Source organism: Sinocyclocheilus grahami, unplaced genomic scaffold (assembly GCF_001515645.1).
Source record: "Sinocyclocheilus grahami isolate Dianchi unplaced genomic scaffold, SAMN03320097.WGS_v1.1 scaffold70.1, whole genome shotgun sequence".
Classification (NCBI taxonomy): Eukaryota; Metazoa; Chordata; class Actinopteri; order Cypriniformes; family Cyprinidae; genus Sinocyclocheilus; species Sinocyclocheilus grahami.
In genome coordinates, this window is record NW_015505249.1 from 2346093 (window position 1) to 2358175 (window position 12083).

Genomic DNA, 12083 nt, shown 5'->3' on the forward strand with positions numbered 1-12083 from the left:
TTAACCCAGTGCTGGGTTATATTTAACCCAGTATTTTTTAGAGTGCACTCTAGATAAAGAGACATCTTAACCCCACAGCCAAAAAAATGGAGAGGATTCTCAAAGCTTTGAGGACTGATGTCCTGTACGTGTCCTTGTGTGGGAGCTAAATTCTCCATGACGTCAAAGGAAACCTTTCCCTTTCTGAACAGTGTGTCAGTGAGCTTTGCTGTCAGGGGTCCATTTGTTGAGGCTCACTGTGTCTCATATCTACAGCACACATGGATATAACACAGGCATCAGATGCCCTCCTGCTGTGATTATACATGCATGCACACACTGCTTCTTAAGTGTCCAAGTGATCGTACATGTCTTTATTTAAGAGGTTTATCCTGGTAACTTTGTGTTGTATGTTCTAAATGCTGTTGTTCTCTCTCTAGGCATGTGGTCCCATACTATGACAGTGCAGGACTACCAAGATCTCATCGACAGAGGCTGGAGAAGGTGCTGATGTATCTTATTGTCTGACCTCTGAACTGCGTGTTTCATAATATAGTCTTCTGACTCTAAATCATGTGCCAAATAAATAGGCTTCCTTGCATAATGTCTTAGCAGGAAACACTTTTACACATGAACAGGATGCAGTAGTCTAGTCAGTGTAATGAGCTTAACACAGTGACCAAATCAGACATACTCCCTGAGCCGTACCTCTTACAACAAGACAAATGGGTTTTTGTGCACTTGACAGGCACACTGCCTGAGTTTCTCGAGAAATGTGATTCAAGTCAACACAAATCTCCATTTTAGACCCTTTTTTCAAGATCAACTTGAGGGAATGTATATATTCAGCAAGAAAACAATGTTCATTTATCAGACACTTTTTTTCAAAGTGACTTGCAAATGAGTTTATCATAGAGCCAACAATTTTTATAGTGTACAATGCCAGGGGTAATTGAAACAAATTTATGAATTATCATTTATATAAAATATATGTTCATTTTTAATAAATTATGATTTATTACAAGAAGAACTATGAATTTGAATGTTAATTAGTAGTGAGCCCTACATAAATGGCCGGCTTTTATTCATCATTAATTATTGTTTTGTGCATGCCTAAATTTGAATTTTATTCTATTTAAATTAAATTGATCTCCTTTTTTTTTTTTTTTCTTAGAAGTGGCAAATATGTTTACAAGCCGTTAATGAATAAGACATGCTGCCCACAGTACACCATCAGGTAAATGATTCAAATGTTTTTTTTATTCTTTTACTATATACAATAGGATACTCTGTGGTATATTAAAATTAATGTTATAGTTAAATGTATTAAGTGACTATTGAGTAATCGTTTTAACTGTATATATTACAGCTCATAAATGCTAAAAAAAACAATGCAGCATGTCAAATATGTTGTGTCCTTTTCACTTTCTTCATATATTAATATGTTGTTGTACTTGTTTTATGAAGGTGCCATGCTTTGAACTTCCATCCGTCGAAGACTCACAAAAAGACCTTGAAGAAGGTGAACAGGTTCCTCTCCAAAGGAGAGATGCCAGTAGAGAGGCATGATGAGGGACTTGAAGGTGAGCGCCATTTACTGGATATCAGCTGCCGGGGGCAATTTAGGTCCAACATTCACTAAGAAATATCATAAACCACACGCAGTTCTAATGAAGCTGGATGCTATGTTGGATGTTTATTTTGTCTGTGTTTTGGGAACTAATTTAAAAAAGCTCTTTCTAAAGGCTTGTTCACACTGGGACGAATATCGTGCACGATTATCGCCGACGTTTAACGCCTCGTGACTAAACAAAGGGCGCCAATGTGAGTGTGCACACCGACGCACAAAACGCGAGGCGTAAAAGCGTAATTTTTTTTAAAAACTCCTTGGGCTCATTTTTTTGGTTTGGCGCGCCGCTTTAAAAACTGGCCGACCAATGAGATTGGCGCTTTTGTTCACATGCCTGGAGCTGCTGAAGTTACAGTAAAACACGACTTGGTGGCGCTCAAGCACAAAACGGTCTTGCCGAGCACACATTGATACCTAACGACAAAGAGGAAAAGTAAGTAGACCAAGAAGATGCATCGAGGCAAGATGAATGTAGAGCTGCTGGTCTCATTGGTGTCTGAACACAAAGGGCTTTATGACAAACGCGACAGAACACAAAACACGTGTCGAAAAACGTCTGCGATAATCGTCCCGGTGTGTACGAGGCTTAACATTGACAGAAAATAGCATAAAACGTGTGTTTGCATGCCTTCCACAAACCGAAGAGGCCACATTATTTACTTTTGAGCTTGAGCTGACCAATAAATTACAGCTTTTGCTGATATTCACTATTTATCTTAAGTTATGAATTAGCTCTGATATGGCTTGAAATGATGATTTATTTTTCCAATAGAGGATTCATAATTTCAGCATTGAAAGCAGATACAAAATGAGAACACAAGAATACTGAATCATTTTCATTTACTGTGTATATGCAGCCGTATAACAATACATGCAGTATTTTTACTGAAACATTTTAATATATGAAAAATGCAACCTAATGACTTCCATGAACCTTTCTGGGTGACGACACAAACAAATCATTGAATCAGTTTGGAAACAATTCAAAGAAATTGACCGTTTGAATTGCCTGAAGGAATCAAACTTACCAACTCTAACGCTGTCTTTGCTGCTGAACACCCCATTGAAATGGCTCATGTTTTCACAGTGTCACTTAATTTTACATTGGCAACAAATCATATCTGGTTACATATGATTCAGTATATTGCCCAGTTACACAATTTGAGCCAGTGTGTAAAGAGTTGCATCCCCAAGCCAGTGTTTTCTACAGGTATAGCCTCTGTCTGTTGTCTTATATCTTGTGGTCTGGTCTGATTCGGTTTGTCATCCCAGGTTTGATAGAAGATATCAAAGGTCGTCTAAAGCCTCTCTCTTCCATACTTCAGAGGACAGTGGCTATAGCTGCAGGAAAAACCCAGTCGTTTTTGTCAGGTGTGCTTTCTGTGCTGTGGACCAGACATTAACCAGACGTCATCCAGGAATCAAGTGTTATCTCGCGCCTATATCACAGTTTTTTTTCTCTTTTTCTCCATATTTTGTGTTTTCTGTGCATGATTTGTGCGGTGTTGTGAAGCACAAGTTTTGTTAGGGTTCATGAAGTGAAATTGTGCTTGCGACTACAGTCCCTTCCCGATCGAGACCCATTTCATTCCATTTTAGACATGCAAATTCTAAAAGATTCTTCACACAAAGTCTGAGTGTGTACGTAAATCCAACCAGTTGTGGTTTTCTTTTCAAATGGCTTTCATAATTTGATGGTTCCAAGTAGCGGTGCGAGTTGAATGAATCCCTGTAGTAGACCGCATGAGAGTCATTGTGATGATGGTTATCTTAAATGTGCATGTGTTGGTTCTTTAGGAGAGCCCATGGACTCTGCGCATGAAGCGGGTGTTCAACCACCTCGTCAAGACCTTCTGAAAATAGACCATAGTGAAGTACAGGATATCAGCACCAGCCCAGACACAGACACCACCAACTCAACTGCACCAATAACGCCCAGAGAAGACGCAGTGCCCGCCCCAGCAGAGAAAACTCCTAATGTTACACCCAAATCCGGTCAGTCTCATAGAATGTGCATCTTTAACATGTCAGTATTTACACAATGAGCTTTTTTAGTTACAGTTATTTGATCGATTCAGCCAGTGAGTCATTGGACTGATTCACCAATAACTAATAAGTTTGAGACAGATTTTTGAGTGTTTTTGACCAATTTATTAAAAAGAATTGGTTCATCAGAGTAAATTAGATGTGAATCACAATGGAAATGCATTACTGTTGTGTGCAACCAATGAGGACATCACAACAGAAAGATGGGTAGTGTTGATAGTTTATATTATTTTGCAGTTCCCACACTCTAAAACGTGCTGGGTTAAAAATAACAATTTCTGAGTAAATCAAAGAGTGCGTCTCAATCAGCTCACTAGTTCAGTAGTCAGGGCACTGATAAGGGAGACTGCCATTTTAAGGGAGATTCACAAGCTCGGGAGCTGATTGAGACACACCCAAAGTTCCTTGAAGACAAGTCATTTCACTTGGAGGCCGTCTTTGAAATGCCTCTCGGGCATGCAAGTGCAGCTCCTATCTTTCTGAATGGGGAAACATCAAATTCCCTAAAACTGTTCACCAGTTAAATCTTACAACAACTGCCTCATAAATGTTGTTTCTTATGCTCCAATAGCTTTTAAAAAAAAAAAGCTTATTTTTTCAGGCTTGACAGGCCAATGCGCATGTGCAGTCCTAGGGTGCGACTTTTTTTTTGAGAAGGCGTATTTTGACTTAATAGGAGTGCACCATCTTTGGTATATCTAAAGTCTTTGAGTCGTGCATTCATTTGGCGGGAGGTGAAACTTCCATGGTGGCACCGGAGTGGCGCTCGCTTTTAGTGTAGATCCAGTGTAGGCTAGCATTCCAAGCAGACGTTAGCTGCGACGCACATGTAAACAAAGTGTTAAGTTACAATCGTTTTCCTATTTATACAGTAATAATTTGACAGGAATACAATGTAATGCAAACCTTAATTTCATTCAGGAAGTTTCCCGTCACTCAGTCAGGTTTTCTCTCAGAACAGAACACATGACTGTTGACAAACATTGGGTTACACTGACCCAGCGCTGGGTAGGTGTGTGAGGGGGTTCATCATTGGTATTGACAGTGAAAATGCAGCTAAATTACAGAAAACCTACCCAGCACCTGGGTAAAAATATAAAAAAATAACCCAAGAATTTGGATTTTAAAAATTACGCAGTCTTTTTTTAGAGTGCATTATGTCTTTCTCATCACATTCAGTTCAGACTGCAAACTCAAAGATTCCTGCATGCTGAAGGTTTTTAGCCTTGGTGTTGTAGAATCAGTTGCAGCAATGGAAACATTGTCAGAAAATTGTAGCACATTGATCTGTACATTGATTCAGAGGCTAAAGAACCATCAAGGCAGTGGTTCTTAAATCTTTGTTTGTCCACATTGTCCACAACAGTATTTGAAGACCCAAAGACTTCCAGTTATGTTATTGACAGTGGGGGGCTTTAGAGTATCTAAGTAGATAGAGTATTTTATCTACTTGATAAAATGTTATAGAGCTTGGTCTCATTTGTATATTCATGATAAAATGCCCTTGGAGTCATAAGATTATTATAAGGTCTAGAAATCACACTGAAATTGAGACTTCATAATTTCAGCCTAATGTTATTAAAATCATCTGTGTCTTAAAATTGAACCAGTTTTGAGTAAGAACCAGTTGTCAATTCCTAACCGGACTGGTAACTGGAAGATGTTCCTCGGAGAAACACTAGAGGGCAGCATGTGTTCAGAGATAAATGTGGCATCTGATTTTTTTTTTGTCACATCATATCACTTTCCACGTCAAACAAAATTTCACTCTTTAGCTAAATTAAATTTCAATAGAAAATGTTTTCAGCTTTATCAAAAGTATCTAATGTGAGTCAACACCTTGCTTTCCTTTATAGTGCTTTGAGCCCAAACATGTAATAAATTCCCTGTAGACTTGAGGCACAAGGACCATACATCTCTGAATATGAAGTATAGACAAATTAAAAGTCCCATACATCTACAGGCCCCTGGAATGAGCACCCCTATAGAACGGTCTGGAAATGGGAAGGATTTAGAGGCTAACAAAAGGAGGAGAAAACTCTCTCTCCCTCTCCAAATGGAAACCCCTTGGTGACAAATTTATAAATGTCTTTTCTGTAACTTAATGCATCCTGAAATATATTAATTTATATTTCAAAACATTTGAACGGAAGCACATCTGTAGCACATGTGAGCAGCATTAATTATGATGAAACAGAAACATTAATGAATTATTTGACTGTCTGATGTAAGTTGATGGAATCATTTGTTCATTTGATTTAGTTTTCATACATTTATTAAATTTGTTTATGAACGCAACATGAGACTGTGTTTGAAACTCCTGTTACTTCAGTAATTTGGTGCATTTTTGAGTGAAACAGGACATTCAACAATCAAAAAATGGATGTGAGATAGGAATTGATCCATCTGGATTGTGAAAAGTTAAAGAAAGAGATTGAAAAATAATGAACGTATATTTTTTTAAAAGAGTATAATCTTGATAAATCTAGCACTAAAATACCAGGAATGTGTATAACAAAAGTAAATTTAGATTAAAGGGGTCATATGATGCGATTTCAGTTTTTCCTTTCTCTTTGGAGTGTTACAAGCTCTTGGTGCATAAAGAAGATCTGTAAAGTTGCAAAGACTAAAGTCTCAAATACAAAGAGATATTCTTTATAAAAGTTAAGAGTCAGCCACACCTACCTAAAACGACTCGTTCTAACACGCCCCTACATATCTACGTCACGATGTGGGAAGATTTGCATAACGCCGCCCAAATGTTCATGCAAAGAAAGAAGGCGTGACTTTTATTCTCGCTGTAGTATTGTTGTTTCCGCCGCCATGTCGTGAAGACTCTGTGTGTTTCGTTGTGAAAGCGAAACTACTTTGTTTGGCCTTCCAAAAGAGGACGATATCTGCTTCGTCATGCCTGGAGCTGATCCGTGCTGGTCGCTGAGGACATACATTAACTTCGTGCTGTCGATCGCCGGATCGGCTTTCACCGTGGACGAAGCGGAGTCCAGCTCGGGGTCGTCACATGTGGTTGCCGCAGGCATCACAGTATGGTAAGGGACGTAACATTTCCGTCTCACGCTTGAGGAATTTGGCCAATCACAACGCACTGGATAGCTGGCCAGTCAGAGCACACCTCGCTTTTCAGACCGATGAGCTTTGTAAAAACCTTAAACCGCATAAACACATTTCATTACACCAAATACACAAAATAATGTTCTTTTTAGCAGCATCATATGACCCCTTTAAAGTTTTTGTTGACTGAGTGCTTCAGCCTTGTGTGTCCAGTAAAGGCTGGTCCAGGTAGTAAAAGTGTTTCTCTTCTCCACGCCCCACTATTCCTCTTTCCATATGTTTTCCTCTCATAAAGGAGTGTGCCAGCTCTAATTCACCGATCCCTGACTCATCCCCGCACAGCATATATACCTTCCACTGTCCCCTCAGGGAGAAGAGTGTGTGTGTGTCGGCAGGAGTACATGCATCTGAAGGAATGTGTCTTTGAGTTTCTTCTGCATATACATTAGCATGCGTAACTGTATATGTGTGTCCATGAGTCCTCAAGGAAAGGCAGTTCTGGACTGTTTACGAACTGTTAACTGCTAGAGAGGGAGAATGTGTCTTCCGCAGGAACAGATCTGTCAGAGTTTATCTCTCCCTTGCACACAACCGCCCGCTCGCAACAGCATGTGTTTATTGCTAAAGGTCTGTGCGACCTCAGTACAATCCGGTCAGTGTTTCTAGTCAAATGTGATCATATTCAGTGTTTATAGGTCCGCATTTGACCGTGACCCATTTAATTAGTCTTCAAACAGTCTGAGCTGTGTTCCCACTTGATTTAATAGTAATTATACAAACATGCACACTATTATAAATATTGTAATAATTATAAACTATTAAAAGTATAATTAGAAACGATTATATATTATGAATTATATATAAATTTTTACTTACTATTCAAAATACGTTTAATTATTATTTTAGTTCCTCCCAACGTTTTATTCTTGTCTACCTAAGGATCTTTAAAAGGACGATAGATAATTCACTCACCGTCATTTCTTTCTTCGGTGGAGTACAAAAGAAGATATTTTGAGAAGTGTATCAGTGTTTTTTGTGCATACAATGGAAGTTAATGGGGTCCAGTGTTGTTTGAACCCCAAACATTCTTCAAAATATCTTAATTTTTGTGTCCCGCAGAAGAAAGTAAGTCATACATGTGGAACTGTCCCTTTAAAAAGATTTTCTGTGCTTAGTTGCCTTGCTTGTTGGAGTTTAAGGCGTGTTTTTTTTTTTTGTGTGTGTAGCGCTGTTTTGGAATCAGATGTATTGTGAAAAGTGCTATACTAATATTTTTAAGTGAGTTGAATTTCAAATGCGTCAATAACATAACACTGTCGTAACCGGGCGGAAAGTGTTAAAGTGACAAGTGATTAAAAATCCATTGCGAATTGTACTAGGGACCACAAACCCCTGTCAGCTATGTCAAGGAGTTTCTTAATGTGTGCTGAGTTGAGGAGTGTGCAGATGCATTCATATGATACTCTACTGTATTATAACCAGGCAGCACCACACCAGCTCCCAGTTAAACAGTGCGAGTAACAGAACGGAGGCTGTCTTTGTCCTGGATCTGGCCCAGCGTCTGCTCTAGCTCTCTCGCTCGTGTTTTCTCTGGTTTGGAGGAAAGCCATTCAACATCTCTATCATCCCTTTGCCGTATTTACAACCCTGGCCGGAAACATTCCCTCCTCTAAGTCAACTGGAGGTATTAACAGGAAAAGAGGGAAGAATGAATGTTAAGAAAGAGCTAATTGTCTCAATGACTCTAGCTCTTTGTCGGAGGAAGTCACAGAGCAGCGCTCGGAGGTCCTGTAGGAGGTCCCACGTCTCATGCGAAGCGTGTAAAGGCCAGATTTATTTGAGGAAAGTGTAAATAGTCTGTTATCGATGTGTTTTTAAAGCTGGTCCAAATCTGTGCTTTGTGTTGCATGTGTGACTAACAAGTTGCGTCCGGTTAATGCTGCACTTCTAATGCGTCTAGAGTTTATTGTAGTATTAAATTAAAGTAACAAAGAAAGTAAACACTTCTTGTGTTGGTCATGGGTGAATCTCTTGAAATTTGTCCAAAACAGTCCAGAACTGGTCAGGGTCAGTTTCTTTAAGACTATATATATATATATATATATATATATATATACATATACATATACATATACATATACACATACACATACACATATATACATATACATATACATATACATATACATATATACACATACACATATACATATACATATATACACATACACATACATATATACATACATACAAACATGCATACAAAAAAAAATATATATATTTTTTTGTGTTGTGACATTATTTTAATGACAATTAAGCTCATTTTCCTTTTAAAAGTGAAATTAAAATTACATTTATGTTTCATTGTTATAATGAAATGTAATTTTTAAAAGCTATACGCTACTGTTTAAATGTTTGGGTCGGTATTTTATTTTTTGTTGTGTTGTGTGTTTTTTTAAATAAATCTTTTATTTTACCAAAAACAGTAATATTGTGAAATATTATTACAATTTAAAAGAACTGGTTTCTATTTGAATATATTTTAAAATATAATTTATTTCTCTAATGGCAAAGCTGAATTTTCAGCATCATTACTCCAGTCTTCAGTGTCACATGATCCTTCAGAAATCATTCTAATATGCTGATTTACTGCAGAAGAGACATTTCTTCTTATCAATGTTGAAAACAGTTGTGCTGCTGCTTAGTATTTTTGTGAAAAATTATATATTTTTTGTTCAGAAGAACATCATTTATTTTAAATATATAAATCTTTTTGACATTACAAATATCTTTAATGCTGGAAAAAAAACAACAACTCCAAACTTTAAATTATGAAGTGTTCATCATGGAAGTATTTGTTGTACTTTAATTTATGAATTTATAATTTTTTTTATTTTTTTTTGCTGTAATAGTAAAAAAATAAAGTAGTGATAATCATTACAGTGCAAAAAAAGTTTTAGAAATGGGTTTCCTTTTCTTTATGTAAATATATAATTCCTTATTTTAATTAAATTTTATTTGATTTATATGCTTCTGACAGGTTTTATGAGATGCACTTAGCTATGCTCCTTGTATCTCTGATGGGTTGATGGCATGTGGGCTGGCTGATGCTCGGCAGCGGCTGGCACAGGGACAGGCAGGAAATGACCCTGCTTTCCTTATTGCTCCAAACAGGATGTCGGTGTGTAAACTGTTGACATGGGATGCCGGGAGCACTCCGAGGGGCTGGCGTCGGTCCAGGGAGATTGAGGGGGGAGAGAGAGGGAGGGAGGGAGGGAGTGAGCAGGTTATTGTACTCTAACCCAGATATATACTGCCAAAGTTCAAAACACATTATCACACATAAACTGTTTTAGCTTGCACAGTCCAACAAATGAATCAGTTTTTGTTCTTGACTGCTAGAACAGGATGTGAAGCATTTCGGTTTGCACTTCTGGTGTCAAGTGTGTATGTCTGTTTTCGTAAGGGCCAGCTAATCAGTTCAAAATTGCCTACAGCCAGAAACAGCCCTATCTAGAGACCAGAATATCACGAAAACTTTAGCAAATGCATTGCAATACCTAAAATCAGAGCAGAAAGTGCTTTGAATAATTTGCATCACTCAGATTATTATTGGAAATTTAATTGTAGCTAGAAATATGATTATGCTTCAGAATATGAGTATTTTTAGGTGAAATAAGGTGATGGGGTGCTCGACAATTGCCAGAAATAAAGTTAATGACTGGAGTGTGTGTCCAAGCGTTAGCTCCGCATTACACCATTACTGTACACCGTATAGCCCACTGTCTAATCTTGTCTCAATAGTAAATGGATGGCCGACTGCCAGGACCGCACACTCTGAAACAGTAACTGATGCAATGACCCTCTCCGCCCCCCCCTTTTCCTTACTAGCCCTGCCTGTCGTTCTCGATCTGGGATTACCACCTCCTTCGGTTTCCTTCAGGGCAAATTAACAACCATCTTGACACTTTCATTTAAACCTGCGAGCGGCCTGAACAATCCTCGCAAAAGCAGCGGGAGTCAACAAACAGAGCCTGTGTTGTTTTACAGCTGCGATGATGTCAGAGGTGCGCAAATGACTTCCATCTAAACAGGAGGACCCGGCCCTGCGCTTACTAATGCAAACTAGACGACTCATTGGAGCGCACACATCGTGCTTGGATCACGCTCTCCTACCGTTAGCGAACGTGCCCATGAGCTGCTTACGGAAACATGCTCTCACTCCCAGCCAAACCGCTCCAAATGTGGAATGTGCTCAAGACCTGTTATTGATTATACCTCTCCTGTAGTCTTCACTCCTCTGCCTCTTACAGTTTGTGTAGTAGTCTGTAAATGGACTCTTAGTTTTGTTTCAGATGGGCATCTCGGCCCACAGGTTTTTCAGACTCCTGCTGCTGGTTTTCCTCTGCTCTTTTTGGAGATGTCAAGTTTTCCACTGTGCTGAACTATTTATTTGACATATATTTTAGACACAGGGTGTGCCTCTGCCTGTGGGCATGCATTCTTAAACATTACACATGCCACATATAGTCAACCAAGTCAACATGAAATCAACATTGATCACGTCATTGAATCACGTCTTAAAGGGGTCATATGATGCGATTTAAATTGTTTCCTTTCTCTTTGAAGTGTTACAAGCTCTTGGTGCATAAAGAAGATCTATAAAGTTGCAAAGACTAAAGTCTCAAATCCAAAGAGATATTCTTTATAAAGTTGAGTCAGCCACGCCTACCTAAAACAGCTCGTTCTAACACGCCCCCACATATCTACATCACTATGAGGAAATATTAGCATAATGCCACCCAAATGTGTACGCAAAGAAAGAAGGTGTGGTTTCAGGAACAGCAGTGTTGATGCAGCCATGTCGGTTGCGGTGTCATTCAGAAATACCTCACATAGAAATAAAGTGCAAATACTGTATCGTAACAAATTGAAAACCTTTCCTTCTATTTCCTTTGTAGAATTTTGTTACCGCCAACAATAAAACAAATTCTTTGCAAATAAAGCTGCCCTTGTTCTATAAAAGACTTTATAAAAAATAAATAAAAATACTTTTCAGCAAGAACACATTAAATCAAACGTGACAGTGTAAACATTTACAATGTTACAAAAGATGTTTTCAAATTTCAAAGGTTCTTCTGAACTTTGTATTCATTAAATAATTTTGAAAAAAATGTATCAAAGCAAACAAATCAGCATATTAGAATGATTTCTTAAGGATCATGTGACACGGAAGACTGGAGTAATGATGCTGAAAATTCAGCTTTGATCACAGCAATAAATTACATTTGACTATCTATTCAAATAGAAAACTTCTTTTAAATTGTAATAATATTTCACAATATTAGTTAAGCTCCAT

At 38.1% G+C, this 12083-nt stretch overlaps 1 protein-coding gene across 1 annotated transcript in view; it reads left to right on the forward strand.

The window, feature by feature from the left end:
* LOC107585453 (arginyl-tRNA--protein transferase 1-like) overlaps positions 1-12083 on the forward strand; it is a 94571-nt gene that overhangs the window by 8189 nt on the left and 74299 nt on the right. The window contains exons 2-5 of the mRNA XM_016272471.1: positions 420-483; positions 1154-1216; positions 1447-1562; positions 3407-3604. Coding sequence (XP_016127957.1) covers positions 420-483; positions 1154-1216; positions 1447-1562; positions 3407-3604 — 441 coding nt within the window. The remainder of the gene's footprint in view (positions 1-419; positions 484-1153; positions 1217-1446; positions 1563-3406; positions 3605-12083) is intronic.